This window comes from Apaloderma vittatum, unplaced genomic scaffold (assembly GCF_000703405.1).
Source record: "Apaloderma vittatum isolate BGI_N311 unplaced genomic scaffold, ASM70340v1 scaffold5958, whole genome shotgun sequence".
Classification (NCBI taxonomy): domain Eukaryota; kingdom Metazoa; phylum Chordata; class Aves; order Trogoniformes; family Trogonidae; genus Apaloderma; species Apaloderma vittatum.
In genome coordinates, this window is record NW_009731165.1 from 3,131 (window position 1) to 22,778 (window position 19,648).

A 19,648-nucleotide genomic window follows, 5' to 3' on the forward strand; every position below is an offset into this window, starting at 1 on the left:
CATGGGAAGTTCCAGCTCAACGTGAGGAGAAACTTGTTGGCTGTGCGGGTGCCGGAGCCCTGGCCCAGGCTGCCCAGAGAGGGTGTGGAGTCTCCTGCTCTGGAGACTTTCCAACCCGCCTGGACGCGTTCCTGTGGGGCTGCCCTGGGTGACCCTGCTCTGGCAGGGGGTGGCACTGGGGGATCTCTAGGGGTCCCTTCCAACCCCAACATTCTGTGATTACGAGCAGCGGCTGAGGGAGCTGGGGTTGTTCAGGCTGGATAAGAGGAGGCTGAGAGGAGACCTCATTGCTCTCTACAACTACCTTGAAAGAAGGTTATAGTGAGGTGGGTCTTGGTCTCCTATCTCATGTAATAAGTGATAGGACAAGAGAACGTGGCCTCAAGTTGCACCGAGGGAAGTTTAGGTTGGAAATCAGGAGGTATTTCTTTACTGCAAAGGTTCTCAGGCATTGGAACGGGTTGCCCAGGGCAGGGGTGGAGTCTCCATCCCTGGAGGGATTCAAGAGTGGAGCAGACACAGCGCTCAGGGATGTGGTTTAGTTGAGGACTTGTCAGTGTTGGGTTAAAAATTGGGCTCGACGATCTTTAAGATCTTTTTCAATCTGGGCGATTCTGTGATTCTAAGAGCTGTGGTTGTGGTCAAGCCTGGCAGGGTCGTGCCATGTTTATAGGAGCTGTTGAGTGTCTCGTCCAAACTGGATGTTGGTAGAGAGAGTTTCTTGGTGACCGAATGAATTTAAAGAGCCTTCAAAATCCCCATGGTATAAAATATGGGTATTTACTCATCTGCTGCTCTCAAAACAGCATCCTCCAGGTAAGTCGCTCCCTGTTAGTACATGTTGTGAAAGGACGGACATCAAAATTCTTCTACCATTGTTTTTCTTTGTCAAACTGGACTTTGTCTTCTCTCACTTTTCCCCCCAGGCTCTCCAGACCAGGAGACACCATGGCTGATATTACTAATTCTAATTGTTGTAGGTAATTAATACTAAAGTTTCCCTATTTTATCCCATTTTTCCAAGCTCAATATTAGTCGAGGGTGCGGAATAACTGTGAAGGACAAGTATTATGGAGGCTTAAAAGATCATTGCTTTGACAGTGATTCAAATTTAGGAAAATACTGGACAAACAGGGAGATTGCAATGATCTCCGTGTAACATACTGCATGGGATTGACTTTAAAACACTTTAAAACACTCATTGGATTGTAGCATTTCTTACCTTAAAGTAAATACTCGAATTAAGCCTTTTAGAGATGTGTATAATCACTCCTCTCAGCTGAACTAGGAACGAGAGTAAATGTATTCTCATTACATGGGAATGACAAACTCAATCTTTCACAAATGAACTGACTCTGTTTAAGACAGAGTGGGTTTCAGATCAGAAGAGTTGCTTCCTACTCTTCTATTCAGCCAAACGTTTTCCTTGTCAGGTGGCCATTTGTTTTAGTGCTGGGTTTTGGATTGTTAGTATTGGATTTATTTATTTATTTTGTTTTTTGGAAAGAGAAATCCAGTGACTTGGAATATTCTTTGTTTAACGGCTGTGTCACGTACTCTGTGTAAAATGTGCTTTCTCTGAATTCTAAGTAAGTGGAAAAGTTTGGGTTTAATTCTCTGGGATTCACTGAAAAAAATCTAAATAAAGTTAAAAATTAAGTTTTAGAGTGTGTGTATATATATATATATGATCCCAAGGGTCTTTTCCAACCTGAATTGTTCTATGATTCTATGATATATATATAAGTTTTATATAAGTACGTACTTGTATGTATAAGTTTTAGATAGAGTTTATATAGAGTAACCCAAGTGGATGTTGTAATAATGCGTGTGATAGTTACCTGTAGGAGTAGCACTTGTAGCTTGTTGGTTTGGGTTTTTTCCAACCCCTTTGTACCCATTGTAGGTACTGAGCAGGGAAAGTGTCAGAACTGGCCAGGGTGTTCTCACAGTGAGAAAAAGCCACATCTATTTGACAGTCCGTGATAAGCAGGGGCTGGAACTCTTGTACCAACCTCACTAGTGATTAATGTAACTTGAAAAGCTTTAGCTTTGATTTTACGATGTCAGCTTTATTGTACTCTGCCTCTTTACAGACGTTTCCTGCGGATAGAGAGGAAGGAAATGGTGCTTTGAAGTTGAGGATCTTGTGTCTGTCTTCCAGCAGCAGAGATTGAGAATTAACTCGTGTTAGAAAAACCTGTTCTGAAGTCATTGTTCCTCACTTAAAGGCTTCATGTAGTTGGAAGTCGGCAAACACGTCAGTGTAAAGATGGTAGCGAGAGCTCTCAAATCTTTTGTCAGTCAGGATGATACAAAAAAGCAAATATGGTAGAAATGAGAGTTGCAATGAAGGCTGCTTGGTGCAGACGGTTTACGGGATGGGGAGAACTTGTTGCACTGCAGACCAAGGAATTCCTTAAAACCAATGAACGTATAGTGCTGATGTCAAGAGCTGACTGAAGACCTTCATCTTCTTTTGCAGAACCAAAAAACAAAAGAACAGATTGAAAGCCTGCTACAGAATGGAAACCACAAAGAGTTACGGGATCGTCTCTGCTGCAGGCTGAGCTTTGGGACTGCCGGGCTTCGCTCTGCGATGGGAGCAGGTTTTTGCTACATCAATGATCTCACGGTGATCCAGTCCACGCAGGTAAGCCGAGGAGTTGTGTGGGAGAAGACTAAGGGGTTTCGCAGTAAAGGTTGGGATCATACATGTGTCACTGAAACGCAGGCTGAGGGTGAAACGCAGCAGCTGTGCACCAGGACAGCAATAGAATGAAACGTTTAGTGCTCAAATAAAAGAGCTTCAACAGCTCCTAGGGGGCAGAATGTAATTGCTTCTGCTGGAATCTGTTAGTCTATAGTTGGAAAGTCTAGTTATAGTTAAAGTCTAGAGTGGGAAATCATTAGCTGTTGTGAGAACTTGTATTTGTCCTGAACTAAATGGTTTATCTATGATTTAATAGTTGTGTACTTGGGTTAGAGAGAACAGAATTATTGGCTAAGAAAACACAGTAAACAGATGTTGATCTTTTTGAGGACTAGTTCTTTGGAGAAGAGTGTTTTGGGAAGGACTTTTTGATTTGAATGCAGACAGGGAGATGTTGGAACCTAGAGGTAGCTCTTGACTGCCATTTGGATAGTTGTCTATTAGTGGTGTTGGAAGGGTCTGATGGGATGGGGGTGTGTGTGACGTCAAATTTTGTCCAGGGAGCCTTTAGCCCTATTTTCCTGCTCTTCTGCCGGAGACTAGGAGAGCACGAAGCTGGAACATGGAGTTGAGGAGCTGAACAGAGGCTGCCGTGGGAATATGAATGATGCCAGTGCTGTGGTGGGGAACACTGACAGAGACTTCTCACTCCTGACACATCTTTTTCTTGAACCATGTTTTCTTTTGACTAGCTGTTGACGTTGACAACTGGAAATAAAGTTTTCTGAACTTGGTTCTTCAGTATCTCTTACCTTCCTTCTTTCTTCTTTTGGTTTTGGTCTGAAAGAGGGATGAAAAATAATTGGGCTCTTCTCTGTTTCCCTCTCTGCTTTTCTTTCAAGCAGCATTAATGAGTTGTATGTGTGTTGGTTGTCAGAATGAATCAACCTGTTGGTTAATATAAGGCTTAATCATCTCTGCTTTTCTTTGAAGCGCTGTTTGTTCTAGGCCAGATGATACATTCTTTCTCAAAGAACTTAGTCCCCAGATGTCTGATTTCTTTCCACGCCTTTTTAATAAATTTTGAAGAAATGGTTGATGTTGGTTTAGTTTTTGATCAAAAGTGATCCATGCTCCTTTTCTAGATTGCTGTCTCAGGGGATTTGTTCTGAAACTTGCTTACTGCACAGTACCAGGGTGCTTTTCAGCCGATGTGTTCCTCTAAATTTTTTTCCCCCCAACGAGGAGATTAAATAACTACTCTTCACAACTAAATTTCATAAGAAATTAATTCAGAGTACGTTTGAAATTGATTTTATGTTACCCAGGCTTTGAGCACATGAGTCTGAATTTGAGTAGGGTTGTGGTCCTATCAAGCTATCACTCCTGGCTGTGATGGTCATTCTTGCACATACTTTATTATGGTAAATGTTAAGCAAAAAGCAGTTGGATTCTTAATATACCTTTCCTCTCACCCTAGTGAAGGTAGAGTCAATCTAGAAAATAGATGTTCCTTATTTTCTGTCCTTATGAACATATAAAATACAAATGGGTTTGGACTGTGTAAATATGCTTAAACATCTTATCCATTCCCACCATTAGTCCTGCCTATTGAAAATATAATGAACTGATATTTTTCCTTTTTTATTAATAAATGGAGCTCCAACCAAATGATGAAAGCTATTTTATTATGTGACTTTCAAAGGGTTGATAAAGTCTCTCGTTTAGTACTGTGTGCTTCAACATTTTTTAAGTAGTTGTCTCTCTGCAGGTTAATCCTCTGATAGAAGGTCCCTCAGCGTGCGTGACTGAAAAACTGATATATTTATATCCATTGTACTTACATTGTCAAGTACTTTTTTCCTTTTTTTTTAATAAATGGAGCTCCAACCAAATGATGAAAGGTATTTTATTATGTGACTTTCAAAGGGTTGATAAAGTCTCTCGTTTAGTACTGTGTGCTTCACCATTTTTTAAGTAGTTGTCTCTCTGCAGGTTAATCCTCTGATAGAAGGTCCCTCAGCGTGCGTGACTGAAATAATTTGCTTTCTCTTGGCTCAGGGTGAAGTACTGGGCTGAAAACTTGAAGCAGCCAGGGCTGTGTTAAACTGTGGCAGACTGCTCATGTCTGGCTTGTATACCCAAAGTCTTGTGAAACCAAATTCCAATAGCTTTGTGTACAGGCTTTGAAAAGAATAGAAGCGATATGTTGGAGCTTATCGGTAGGGTTTGAAACCCGGCGTTATATCTGACCATTTTTTCCTCTTCAGCCTCATCTTGGGTCTAACAGAAAGCTTTCTTCAGCTGTCTAACCTGTAAACTGGACATGTCTTAGAGTGATGCTTCGTTTAATTCTAGCCTTACTGATCTGAATATCCCAAACTTGTCTGCTACAAATATTGTCATGGTATGAACAGAACTCACTGAGGTGGTGTAGGTGGTCTCCACTGATTTTTGTAGGAATGAACTGAAGAAATTAAAAAAGAATGAAATCTAGTAGTTTGTTGACAGCGGTGGAATTGTGTTAAGAGCAGTGAAGTTGCTTTAAAGAAGCCCATTTTTCTTTGAGGCAGAGTAAACATCTTGAAAATGCAGAGGAAGTAAATAAGTGACTTCACTTTTTGGCGTGTGCAGGCTGTTGAATTTGGAGGCGCTCACGCTCCGAGCGCCTGGACGCTGCGTGCTGCCTTTGTGTTGCCAGTCTCCTGAAAGCGTGGCTGAGCTTGGATCGGCGGCCTGACACGCATTCTTGGCAGAAAGTGAAAAGTTTCATTTTGGTCAGCAGGGAACGTGGTTTGCAAGTTCAGTTTCACAGGCATTGCCATTCTCTGAGAGTAACAAACTGGGTTATATTCTGTTGTTCCCTCTGTGGAACTTCTATTTTTAGTTGTTTATTAAAGCCATGTATCAAGTTAGAAAAAAACAGTCTCTGGGAAGCAGATGAGAACCTGGTTCTGAAGTAAGCTGCATCAGATTTAATCTTTATGAGTACATTTATTTCAGAAGTTAAGGACTTTGCCAGTTTTGTTGAACCTACTCTGGGGGATCCTGCTCTGGCAGGGGGGATGGACTAGATGATCTTTCGAGGTCCAACCCCAAACATTCTGTGATTCTGTGAACTTCATCTGCAAATGGGTGACCCTCTCTGTCTGTATTTGTCCTTACCTGCTGCAGGAAAAATTGGCCGTTCAGAAAAGTAGAATTCAATGTGATTAAAATATTTCCTTTAATAATAGAAACCTTGCCTGAGTTGCAGGCTTAATGCAGTGTTCTTCATTTGCATGATTATGTTAATATCCTGGAAAAGTCAGATTCAGAAAGGTAAAGAATATCCAGAAGTTGCTTTTGCCTCCTAGACTTTATGCCGAGGTTATGGACTAAATTTCCCTGCTCAAGTATTGTTTCTGTCCTGTGGAACCAGCTGCTGTTATTAATATTTAAGTAACCCATTACTGACCTCCACAGTGACAAACCCAGTCTTCTTTGCATCATTGCTATGAGTTTCCTGTTGCTTTATAAACAAAGCTAGATATAATAGTTGGAAGACTAAAATAGTGGATTTCATAAGGCTGTTAATATCTCTCTTGATTTCATCAACCAAAAATCCTTCCGTCCCGTTCTTGGTACTGACACTGTCCCAGGAGAAATTCTATTAGGACACAATCAAAACCTGAATCTTCTAAAAAGGAAATGAAACCTCTTTAAATTGAGAAACTTATTAAAGAAAGGGGTTATCCCTAGAAGTGTAGGAGTTACTAACTGCCCTCCTAGAATGACACCTGGGCAAAATCCCACCTCACCCTTGAGGAGAGCATTCCTTCAATTGTAGCGGCACCAAACCATGTGGGACACTTGTACCTTTGTCGAGAGTGTTCTGTCCTTCGTAACCTATTGACTGTCTTCATTTGGGCAGGAGTATCAGTTGTTCTATCTGAACTGAAAAAGTTCATGTGCCCCTGTTTGCGGTTTCTAGTTACTTCCAGTTTGTCTAAAAGGGTCCTGCTTCTCCTGCAAATGTTTTTTTTCTCTGGGTGTGCAGTTTCCTGATGTTTGAGGAACTAGCCCAGATAACACTCTGCAGCATCCTCTGATCTCAAGATCCCGCTAGCCTAAATAAAGATCTGTCAGTAAGAAATTTCTTAATCTCTTTAAATCGCAATCAATCTGGTCAAGTTTTCCCCATTCGTTCCTCTCTCACCTCTTTACAACTGCGAAGTTCTTGAGAAGTTGTCGGGGCGGTGTGAGCATGTTGATGTATCAACACAGTTCAGCGTGAAGGTGACTGCAGCTGGCGGTCGTGCCAGGGCACAGCTTCCCGCTCTGTCAGTACGCAGAGATTTTTATTTCTTTTAAGGTTTTTCTCTCTCTATAAATCCCTCTATAGAAACACTACATCTCTGGCTGAAATGGTTCTCCAAAGAGGTGCCGATATCCTCGTGTTTGAAGTACGTCCTTTGGTGGAAGTGGGCAATAATCATTGCAAAAATTGAGCTCAATGTGGGTAGGGGACAGGCAAGCTTTCCAGCTGAGTGACCGCTTGTTGGTGATAGCGAGTCAGAGCCAGATAAGGCCATTGCAAAGCACTTAATGCTGGAGGAAAAACCCATTTAATTTTTAGTATGGATCACCTCCACCCCTTCTGTCGTGTCCTTAGAAGAAGTAGCCTCTTTCCCAGAAGTCTGGCCGTGGTGAGCTGTCGGGACAAGCTGCTTTTTGACTGTGGTGAACTGTAGCTTGCATTAGCCAGAGAGCTTCCATCTTTTCTCTCTAAAACTGCTGATCCATCCCAGGTCAATTTAAAAATTTACTCCCTTCATCTGCTCCCTGTTTCTTCTCCCTGCATGGGGAGGGAAGGTCTTCTCTGATGCCTTGACATTAGAAATATTTTTGCCTTGCTGTACAGCTTGTATTTGTGCTACAGTGTCTGCAGAGTATGTAAATCAGGGAGTTAAGTCTGGAGCAGGTCACTAGTAATAAACTTGCATTTGAAAAAGTGAGTAGAGGTGCAGCATTGTTTTAATGCAAGTTTAGAACTAACACTTGGGAAGCAGTGCTGAAAAGGTGCCTGACTTTTGCTGTGAACACAGAGATGAAGACTAGCACTGACCAGCCTTATGTTGTCTGAGTACATGGACTTCCAAAATATGGATTTTCCTCAATTGGGTCTTTAAGATGATGGTTTGAATACATAAAAGCGTAGTACAGATTGAAAACAAATACTTGCTGCTGGCTTGAGCTTTGTGTTTATGCTGTTTGGTCACTTATTGTACTGCTTTTATTTCCCACAACTGTTCCTCTGTTTCTTTTCCTTCTTTCCATGAACACTTTGGGGAAAAAAATCTGCTGCTTTTGTGCATATCGTTATTGACATTTTTGCTGAGCTGTGTTTTGCCTACTGACATGATATATCCTTTGTGAAAGATCATTTTTAATGTTTTTGTGTGCTGCCCTAGACCTAATTCTTCGCCTTTTTTATTTTCCCCTCCCCTTTTTTTTTTTTTTTTTCTTTTTCTCTCTTTTCAGGGAATCTACAAGTATCTCGAGAGGTGTTTTCCAGACTTTAAGCAGAGAGGCTTTGTTGTTGGATATGACACACGAGGTCAGGTGACCAGCAACTGCAGCAGTAAGAAGTATGAGTATTGATTACATTTGCAAGCCTAGAAATTAAATTGTGGCTTTAAATGCATTCCGTTGTAGCAGAATGTTTTTGTCATGAACTGCATGCACTCTGTCCCTTCCCTTAGTCCATTTAAATAGTAATGAAGAGAGACATGGACAAAATCCGCTTTAAAACCAGTTGCCAGCAAATGTGGAATGTAAGGCTAGTCATTTCACCAGAGAATTTACAGTGTAAAAGCACATTAGGCATAAATTAAGAAGTTGATGTGCCTGGAGAGAAATTTGAATGTGAATGGGAATCCAGAATACTAACATTTAGCTTGAAATCGCTAAATGTTGATGCATTACTGTTAATGCAATATGCATCTGGTTTAAGCTTGCATGGAGAAGAAGAATTCTACCTACAGCCTAGTGGAACCCATTATTTTGGTATCTTTATGCTAATCTGCCGTCTTGGTATATTTCCACGTTGGGAATATGCTTAAAATGTAAACTTGCAGTGATGCCAAATTGTGTGTTTTTCAAGTGAAGGGGAGAGAGGATCTTTAAAATAACTGCTTTCTGAATTCTATAAGGAATCCTAGCCCCTTGTACTTTGGGGAGCAAAACACATGTTGCAATGGCATGCTTTATGAAAAAGCCAACCCAGTAGCTCATTATTATTTAGTTGGTGAGTAGCAAAGTCGCGGGTTCGATCCCCTTTCGGTCCCCATGTGTTGCCTGATCTAGGTGAGAGGCGTCCCTGCCCATGACAGGGAGGTTGGATTAAATAATCTCTAAGGTCCCTTCCAGCCTGGGCCATTCTGTGATTCTATGAATGTTGTAGTTAATATAGATATTGCAGTTACATTTAACTTACGTAGGGTTTTTTAGTTTTGTCGGTGTTTAATATTCTAGGGATATGAAAATTCTTGATATAATAAAGCACAGAACCTAGAGCGCTAGATTCTAAGACGGTTCTAAGAGTCTCTCCATGCCCCTGAAGTGTGTCTCTCCATGCCTCCACGTGGGGTCTTCAAACATATGTAGAACATTTTCCACCAGGCTCTGACATAAGGATTTTAAACTCATTTGTTATGTTGTGTTTGCGAGGCTGTTACCCAAATAGGCTGGATTGTGCACAGCTTAAAAATGTGGAATTCTTGAGAAAACCATTCATTTTCAGCCACACAAAGCTTGGAATTCAGGCATGGTCGTGTTTCACCTGTCAAAGGAGCAAATCGCTTCTCAACTACATAATTCTTTTGTCCCCTTGAGATGATACACGGTTGCAGTAGTGCTAAAACCAAACTGAACCTTCCCAAAAGAGTGTTTTCCAACGGATCAGCACCGTGTGAGCAGGAGCGCCACTTTCTTTGCATCAGTTCCAGTGCCGAGGGAGAGGGCAGACCCTCTGGCTTTGTCCTGTGTTTAATTTCAGGTCACTCATTGTGGTGCAGCAGCAAAATTTCAGTAGCTTCCACCTACAGGCTGAGCTCTCAAACTCTTTTAAGTGGGCTCAGACTGCATCTAAGAGGTGCGATAGTGAAATCTGGAGTAGTCGAAATTTGAACTACAAAGAGCTCCTGATGAGAGATAAGGAAACGAGTATTAATGCTTGTCTGTAAAAACAAGGGAGCAAAGCACACTTAGGCTATTTAATCTCTCATCTGCTCTGACTGTGAGCCTTTCTATTAACTGCTGAGCTGTGTGTATCTGACTTGAAAAGAAGTTTCCTATCAGTTACCCAAAAGAGAGTTTCCCTTATGCTTAAAAGGAAAAGTTTATAATAAATGCAAGGTTTAAAACCACGGTGCTTTTACTGGTTCTAAACTTTACGTAGTAAGAGTATGCTGGTTTGCAGAATATTGTTTTATTATGCAGTATATTTTAGGAAGAGATCTGCTTCGTGGGTGAATTCTATGATTCTGTGATTCTGTGATATTGTCTGAAGCTGCTGAACAAGGCTGGCAAACACGCTTTGTTATGTGGGATACAAACCTCCTGTTGCCGACATCGGGCACTTTAAACTTTCTGGGAGTTCGGGTCTGTCCTTGAATGAAGGACAAGTGCCACACCAGCAGGTTCTGTATCTTTATTTCTGATATCAGTGGTTTATTTACGTGGTTGACTGAAGTGCCTCGTGCTCTTCAAGCAACAAATAAAAGCGCTGTCTTGGATTCTCCAGCCTGTGAACTGTGTTACATTGACTGTACAAGCTGTAGAATAAGCCAAAAAACAATAGAGGGCTTTAAGAAACAAATGAAATGAAGGCTGTGTTAATGCCACATGGTTGTTGGGTTGTCGTGAGGAGTTGGATTCACTGAATCTCTTCTTTTTCGCGTCGGTAGACTCGCAAAGCTCACTGCGGCGGTCCTGCTGGCTAAAGATGTGCCTGTACACTTCTTTTCAACGTATGTCCCTACGCCGTTTGTGGTGAGTCGCCTTCCCTTTTCTGTTGTTACTCCCTTTGCAGTTAAGGGAGTATATCTGAAAGTTTACTAAAAATGGAAACTCCCGATTTTCTTCTCAAATTCTATTATTTAAACAGAAAAATAGAGGGCCCCTTGCCACCCATCAGAATCCCGTTTTGCCCCAGGCTGCTCTGCGAGGGCGGTCCAGGCTTCCCTCTCTTAGTTATGGGTGAAGCGTTCTGTTGTCCTTCTGTTCTGTGCTTAAGCACTTGGGTATCATAAGGGCCAGAGGTGATGTTTATGTGCACGTGAATATATGCGTATACGCAGGGGACCGTATGTTTTTGAGTGTAAAACTTACAGCGCTTAGAGTGGTGGAAATAAAAAATTGCCTGTACTTTTACTGTCTCAGAAATGAAAGCTTTTCGTTCTGGTCACAAAAGCTTTTTCATGCAGGGCTTTAAATCCTTGTTTTCTATTCTGCAGGCTTTTTTAGTGTGCCATGTATGCTGTGGATCTTGTTTTGAGGGGAGGACTGAAAGGAGTTGAAAATACCTGTAACTTGTTTTTCAACAAGCCTTTCAGTTAATTCCTTTATTCCATTTCCACCTGTTTTGTTTTTCTGAAATACTAGCGTAATCCGAGTGTAGACTTTCTCTAGCTGGCCTGTTAACAATTGTGTTTATGTGATTACTAAATAGAATAATGTTCCTATGCAACAGCATAGAACAAGCTTTCCTCTCTCTTACTGCCTACGGGACATGAAATAATGAGCGTTTGTGTATAGAGTTTTCAAGCAAACTGCGGAAACCTTAAGAACCACTTGTGTTGTAGCATCATCCTGTTGTATAACTGTCCTAATAATATAATGTTATTTGTGCCAGCTGCAGAATTCTTGGGTAAATGGACATTTCTGGGTTTCCCTTGTAGCCCTATGCTGTTCGGCAGCTCAAAGCTGTGGCTGGGGTGATGATCACAGCATCCCACAACCGGAAGGAGGACAACGGATACAAGGTGAGGCTTGAAGTCTGTAGCACATCACAGCCGGCTGCTTTCTGGTATTGCCTACGCACCTTTGGCCTTTGGCTGCTTCTGGGTGTACGTTAGAAGGAGAAATGATTTCACGTAACTCATCCTTCTAGAACCTGAATTACACAGCTTTCTTCTGCGACTAGAAGTTAAGACCCCACTGTTTGTGTATCTTGAGCACAAGTTGTTGTAATATTCCCCCAGCAGCTGAAGCAACTTATTATGCGTTCCCTTCTTAGACTTCAAAATGAGATTAAAACTAAGCTAGAGCTTAGGTTAATTAGTCCACACAGTATGTAAGTGTGCTGAAGATGGTGACTGTTTAAGAGTTGATTAATAAAACCTTGTAGCAGCGTGTTCCTCTCTGTAAGGTTGTTTTTCTGGGCATAGAGAGAGAGGTGGGGGGCTTCATTTTTAAAGCTCAGAACAGTAGAACCATTCATTATAGCAAATGCTGCTTATGCAGTATGGTGACACAGTATTTCCTTTCTAAACTTTATAAGAAACTGAACTAAACTCTAATTAAGCGTTACGGAAGCTTAGTAACAGGTCAGTGAGTAATGGCCATGATAAGGAAACCGGTCTTGCTCTGCATGGAGATAACTCTTGGAGGTTATTGAACCGCACGTGTCCTCTGTGGAACAAGTTGTCAGCTGCTTCACCAGCCTTTACTTTACTTTACTCAGTTATAGCAGTGAATAAGGAACTAAGCCACATTTTTTTCCCAGGTGCTTCATTTGTCAAGAAACCATTATATTTGTGTCTTCTGATACAAACCATTTTACTTTTGTCAAGATATTGTTGTGGTTTTTCTCTAGTCTTTCACAAGAATTGTTTCATCTTTTGCTATTTCCCCTGTGAATTCAGCAGCTTCTGAAGGTTTTGGACAATTGAAGCCCAATATGCCAAACCCACGGTTTTGAAGGTTAACAAGTACCTGTGGGTTTCCTGAAAGCCAGCGAACATGGGGAGAGACAGATTGGTGTCAGCAGAAAGTCTGCGCTGTGAACTCAGCCGTGCTGTTGGAAACAAACTGTGGGAAAACCAGCCTCTAAATAATTCTTTAACAAAGACTTTTTATAGTTCAGGGCTTCATAGTGTTTCCAGCTGAGAGATTGCAGTCGTTCACTTACGAAAAAACACATACCTTGGCACTCTGCTTATCTTTTTCGCTTTGATTTCAAAACCAAGTTGTGCTTCTTTTTTATTTATTTTTTTTTTTTGAAAAGGAATGCCAGACTATGTAGAAAGTGATGTTTTTCTTCTGTTACAGTTTGCACAACGCTCTCAAATGTAAGTGCCCGGTTTTGGTTTCTCGCATTCTGATGATTTCAGTCATAATAGTTGAATACCAGTGTTTGAAAATAAGTCGTGTTGCTGAGTAGCTGTCATCACCTATCTGAAATCACAAACTGTGATTCCAAATGACTTCTGAGAATGAAGCCAGTCTGATGCTAACCTTTTCTGTGTAACTGCAAGAAGCAGGAATATGTGGAAATTCCACAGCTAAAATAATTTATCGAGTTAATAACAACTGTGTCTTTTTCTCCTTAAACTTACACCAGGTTTACTGGGAGAATGGAGCACAGATCACCTCTCCCCACGATAAGGAAATTATAAAATGCATCGAAGAGTGTGTTGAACCATGGAAAGACTCTTGGAATGAGAATCTAGTAGACACCAGTCCCCTTAGACAGGATCCTCTGCAGAAAATTTGTGACTGTTACATGGAGGATCTGAAAAAGATCTGTTATCATAGGTATTGTATAAACCAAAATGTACTTAAATGATGGTTTTAAGGAAGCTCAGGGTTGCACGTGGAAAACTGACTGCTGACAGGGTCGTTAAATTAGATGATCTTTATCGTTAGGACTAAACTGTACTTCTTGACAATAAAGCAGCCTGCCCTTGGACACTAGGCTAAAGCAATCTGATGTGAACCATTTTATGCAAATGCACATGCTCAAAGAGTTCTGAATAAACTGCAGAAATTCAGAGTAAAGATGAAGTGTGTGTACATGGCTTAGAGGCGAGAAGATTCAGTGTAAAGGTGAAGTGAGGCAGGAGACAAGAATTAGAGGAGGAGAATGCATAACATAGGTAGAGCCGGAGTAAGATGTGCAGGGTGATGGAAGAGCTTGAGTTTGCAGACTTTAACAGTTCATTCTTGGGAGACTTTTAGCTGATTCAGCAAAAGATTGTCTCATTTTTCGTGAGAAGGAGCTTTAAACCAGCAATTTCTAGTGGAAGTCCAAATGAGCACTTTTCACTCATTCCTTCTTTGAAATTAACGTGGAAATCAGCAGAATAGTACAAAGTGTAACTGCATTTTCTTTTGGGTTTGCTTTCCAGCGTGAAAGTAGTCATGTTAAATACCTAAAATCATACTGAAATTCTTTTTTTCCCCCTTCTTAGGGAGCTAAATGAGCAAACGAATTTGAAGTTTGTTCATACTTCTTTTCATGGAGTTGGACATGACTATGTGCAGTCGGCTTTCAAAGCATTTGGCTTTCAGCCCCCCATTCCAGTACCTGAACAAAAAGATCCAGATCCAGACTTCTCTACTGTCAAATGCCCGAATCCTGAAGAGGGAGAATCTGTGCTGGTATTTCTGTTTCTACTTCATCAGATTTCTATGAGTTTTCTTCTGTTGGCATATGAAACTGTGTTGAAAAATAAATGGAGGGAATACCTGGCTTCCAGCTGTGTTAATACAGTGGGCAATCCATACAAAATTTTATTTTCACTATGTGTTATATGTAAGTGGGTGGATTTATTTGCTCTTGTGATTCCATGTTATTTTTTTCCCCTCCCTCTTCTCCCACCAGGAGTTGTCACTGAGGCTTGCAGAGAAAGAAAATGCTAAAGTAGTGGTGGCCACTGATCCAGACGCAGATAGACTAGCGGTGGCGGAACAGCAGGAGGAGGAAGTGATGGGACCTTTTATTGCAGAAGGGGGAGTGAAAATTGCAGAATGTCCCCAAATGGTTGACAGGCACGCCCCTTCAACCCACTATGTTGTGACTTCGCTGTTTGGCTATTTTTCTTGCGTCATCTTTTGGTATACCTGAAATAATGCATTTAAAATAAAATCATTTCGTAATGCAGAAAAGACTAGATGTTTACTAGGGTTACAGTAAATGGCCAGATAAAACTGAACTGAGAAGTTGAATGGTTACTAAAGCCAGTAGAATCTTGTTGTTGCTGTTTTTCTCACTTCTATTAGGCAAACAAATTCTGCCTCAGGAAAGTTTGTGGGCTTTGTTGGGTTTTGTTTGGGGTGGTTTTCTGTTTGTTTAGTTTTGTTTTTTCCTTCCCTGGTTGCTTCATATTGAACAGAAGTTTATTTTTCTTCCACTAACAGGCCCAAATTCTGACTGTTGTGTAAGTAACTACCTGTCACACGTGGTTGCGCAGGCGTTGCCTGACTGCAACGCGTGGACTGCGTAGACTTGCTGTACCTTGGTTTGATAAATGAAAAAGCCAAAGCTGTAAATCGTTGAGACGTGATGAATGTGGAGTCCTGTTAGTCTGGTGGCTTGTAGAGAGCAGCTTGTCAGTTGTGTGTGAGATCCCTGTTATTCCAGTGACTGCAGAAAACATCTCCCTCTGCGTGGATGCTCCTGGGCCACCTAGAAGAACTCTCTTTAAATATTTTCTGTCCTGTCTGCAGCGGCTGCTGGAAGGTGTTCACTGGCAATGAGCTGGCAGCTTTGTTTGGGTGGTGGATGTTTTCTTGCTGGAAGGAAAATTGCTCCGAAGATGCTGATGTGAAGAACGTTTACATGTTGGCGACTACGGTCTCCTCAAAAATTCTGAGGGCAATTGCACATAAAGAGGGATTTCACTTTGAAGTAAGTGTGGGTTTTAAGATCTTTTCTTGCCCGAGTAAAATCTGATTGCCAGGTTCCTCATCTACCCCACCTCCCTTATTAAAACCTAAATTATATATAATAGAAATGTCTTTGTCTTGATTGTTTTCCTAGAGATAAATTCTTTTGTGTGAAAGAAGTGTGTGCAACTCGATGTGTTCGTTACAAAAACTGAGTGCTTCGTGATGAATTTGTAACAAACACGTTACACAGTGTCCAGATCATCACTAATAGGTTTTAAGTTCGGTTTTACTTCAAATTGTGACCGATAGGGGAACTCTTTATGTTCACATCCTTAATGTAACTTCATTAAGGACTTGCTGAAAAACAAAAAGGGGATGCTCCTGCGTTCGAATGAAGTACTTGCTCTGATTTCCGAGCCTGGGGGGTGTTAGCTATAGGAGATGCAAGTGCTGAGCACAAACATACAAAACCCCAGGTCTTGTTTAATACATGTCTTAATTAAATCCATGTACGATGGGGAAAAATATTTTGTCAAACAATGAGAAATTAAAAACCAACATTGAAAGCAATGTTTGGAGTGCCTGTCCAGATGTGCTTAATCAGGTTGAATATCAGTGCCTTGAATCTCATTATCTTGCTAAATCCTGGTCATAGCATTTTTTTCTGGAAAGGGACACATTTGACTGAAAAAAAAATAGGAATTTATAGAACCTCCTGGTCTCTTGTAAAAGCTTCCCTCTTTAGAGCTTTCTTCTCTCAAAGAGAAGCTTTTGACAGTTTTGGCGTGATTTGAAGAACACAGGCAGGGTTGTTTTTTTTCCTCCCATCACCCCAAATTGCTGGTTTATATTTCTATAACTTTTCCTTTTGAATAACTTTGTGCTGTTGTCTCATCTGATAAGCACCACGGAAGATATCATTTGTTCTCAGAGGGAACTGCAGTCCCTCGAACTCACTTCCTCCTTGATTTAATATTCATGTCCTAGTTGAGTATTCACTAGTAAAATGCTGTCCAGTGACTCTCTGCCTTAAATTAACAATCTAAACTGAAGATATGACTTGTCTAATGTTCGTCTTCACTGTCTCTATTCTGTTTGTCAATTAATTAGATTTAAATTCTGGGATTTTTTTTCAAGAAAACCAGAAAAATGTTCTTAAGCTTTAGTGTTTTGACTCTGCAGCAGTCTTTTCCATTTATTCTAAAATTCAGAATGCATAGAATGAATTTGTTTTTTTTTTTTTTTTTCCCTTCTTCTGAGTCTGAACCATCCTGGAAGTGAAGGGAATGATAACTACACTTTCTTCTTGGACCTTAAATTGAAAAAAGTATATTTAATGCGCTCTTTTTTTTTTTTTTTTTTGTCTCACCACCTCTGTGTTTCAGGAAACACTCCCTGGTTTTAAATGGATTGGAAGTAGAGTAAAAGATCTCCTAGATAACGGAAAAGAAGTTCTCTTTGCCTTTGAAGAGTCTATCGGTATGTTTGTTCACATCACTTCAAAATGTTGAGAACTGCGTGGGGGGAATGCGACGGAAAAGGAATGGTCCTTGTTAAGAAATGAAACACAGAAGTCTTTTATTTTTGTTCTTGTAGTTACTGGTGTTGGTATCTTGCTCTCACCAAATCAACTTGCCAATTAGCATTATGCTAATGACATAGGAATCTTTTTGATTCTGATACTGTGCTTGTGCAGTTTCCGGATACAAACCTGCTCTGACACAAATTCAAAGTCCTGAGATTGCCGAGCCAAACTACTGTTGTTTTGTGGGTTTTTAACCGAGGTTAAGCGCAGGAGCCGCTGCTGATTGGGGCGATACCTCCCAGGTCCTCTCTGTGAGGACTCGCTGTTCATGGCTCTGTGGAACGAGGAGGTGGTTTGCTTCGCTCACGTCCTCCGTCACACCGGTGCTGCAATTCCTGCAGGACCTGGATGCCGTCCCCTGTACTTCAGAATCCAGCGGTGTGCAGGAATAGATTAAATACCTGATGGAAGTGATGTGGACCTTGCCTTGAGCACTCTGTCAGTTTTGGTAATCTTGCTGACACCACGTATCTGTAGAGAACTGAATGTTTGAGCTGTAGGAATCAACGGCGGCTTTCTGGGACAGCGTATTCACACACAATGTGGCATTTGAAAAGGAAGGCTGTGCTGAAGAGGGTGCGTGTCTGTGCCAGTTTCACTCGTAAAATTAAAGAGGCTTTTACCCATAAGGAGTTACGATCTTACTTGTTCATCCCTTCCGAAAGAAGGAATCGTGGCAGTACCGTGGAGCGCTGGGTTACCGGGGGCTGCATCCATGTGGTTTCCTTTGATTCAAATTACTGGCAAGACTCTCCAGTATCACTGTGCTTGCAAAAACAAGCACATTTTTTGTTTAGCACCATACTATGGGAGATCTCCTGAGAAAGCAGATCCTGTCAACCTGGAATTAATTGATGACAGCACATCTTTCCAGCCCTATAACCTCTAATTAGATTTCTTAGAAAAGGGGAATGCATATGTGGTAATAAAACTTACTTATGTGTATTGGTTAAAAGGTTAAAAATTCATGTAAATTAGTGTGAATTCAGTTTATTTTTCCAATGTTATGTATTTTTTTTTTATTTTTAGGCTTCATGTGTGGCACGTCAGTGTTGGATAAAGATGGTGTAAGCGCAGCTGTGGTCATAGCTGAAATGGCAACCTACCTGGAGAGCAAGAACCTAACGCTAGCGCAGAAACTCATTGAGATATATGAAATGTAAGTTGTATTTTTCATTACTGTGTTTTACTCAACTGTCTTGGAGCTGGAAGTATCTACTTGATTTTTTTTTTTTAATGTGCCCCGTGGATGTTTTCTCCTAGCAAGCTGTTTTTTCTGATGCTATGATGGACAGCAGTTATCAGTATCACAGACACTGCTTGAATACCACATCCCCCAAAGGACTAAAGAGGCCCTTTCTATCATGTTTCTTCAGTAAATTGTGAAAGAGGAGAATTTTACATACGGCTCCACCAGGGGAAACTTTTCTCTCTTATTTGCTGGATGCTGTGGTCTGTGTGCCTCTCTTTAGACACTTACTGTTCTCACTTGGGTCTAGGCAGTGTTAGAACATCATGGGCTGTTCTCCTGCAGGTCTGTAATAGAACAGAAGTTAAAGGAGTGGCTGCGTTCAATAGCTGTGGACACAATTCGTGGCAATAAAATGAGGAACATGTTTATGGCAGAATTAAGTTGAGCGCTGTGATACACCCGGTTCATCAGCAGAAGCTCCTGGGCTTAATGGAACTGGTGGCACGATTAGAGCAAATTACATCTGCCGTTTCTTTTCGTGGAAATCGTAGAATCGTTAAGGTTGGAAAAGACCTCTAAGATCATCAAGTCCAACTGTCAACCCAGCACCACCATGACCAGTAAACCATGTCCTGAAGTACCACATGTACACGTTTTTTTAATACCTCCAGCGCTGGGGATGCCACCAGTCCCCTGGGCAGCCTGTTTCAATGTTTCATCGCTCTTTCAGTAACGACTTTTTTCCTAATATCAAATCTAAACTTCCCCTGTTGCAACTTGAGCCCATTTCCCCACCAGGGCCTTTTCTCCCAGGCAGTTTCGAGCTGCTCCTCCCTAAGCCTGGAGCGCTGCTGGGGCCTGGGATGACCCAGGGGCAGGACCTGGCCGTTGAGCTGCTTGAACCCCACCCAACTGGCCTCGGCCCATTGCTCCAGCCTGGCCAGGTCCCTCTGCCCTCCAGCACATCAACACCCCCACCCAACTCGGTGTCATCTGCGAACTGACTGAGGGAGCACTCAATCCCCTCATCCAGATCACTGATAAAGATATTAAACAAGACTGGCCCCAACACTGAGCCCTGGGGGACACCACTTGTGACCACCTGCCAACTGGATGTAGCTCCGTTCACCACCACTCTCTGGGCTCGGCTATCCAGCCAGTTTTTTAACTCAGCGAAGAATACACCTGTCTAAGCTGTGTCCTGCAGAAAGACAGGCTGTGGCACTTAGAAACTGGGATCAAGGAGGCAGAAATGATGGTTAGCAGTTATGGTACTCAGGAGTTCGCTTTGAGGTATGAAAACTGTAGCAGAACCAGTTCTGCACAGCGGGGTTGAAGAGCG

General features: G+C 41.6%; 1 protein-coding gene across 1 annotated transcript in view; it reads left to right on the forward strand.

The window, feature by feature from the left end:
• PGM2L1 (phosphoglucomutase 2-like 1) overlaps positions 1-19,648 on the forward strand; it is a 27,041-nt gene that overhangs the window by 3,076 nt on the left and 4,317 nt on the right. The window contains exons 3-12 of the mRNA XM_009875090.1: positions 2,454-2,653; positions 8,177-8,283; positions 10,603-10,687; positions 11,596-11,679; positions 13,260-13,453; positions 14,110-14,299; positions 14,523-14,618; positions 15,366-15,548; positions 16,915-17,008; positions 18,144-18,273. Of these exons, the coding sequence (XP_009873392.1) occupies positions 2,454-2,653; positions 8,177-8,283; positions 10,603-10,687; positions 11,596-11,679; positions 13,260-13,453; positions 14,110-14,299; positions 14,523-14,618; positions 15,366-15,548; positions 16,915-17,008; positions 18,144-18,273 (1,363 nt within the window). The remainder of the gene's footprint in view (positions 1-2,453; positions 2,654-8,176; positions 8,284-10,602; positions 10,688-11,595; positions 11,680-13,259; positions 13,454-14,109; positions 14,300-14,522; positions 14,619-15,365; positions 15,549-16,914; positions 17,009-18,143; positions 18,274-19,648) is intronic.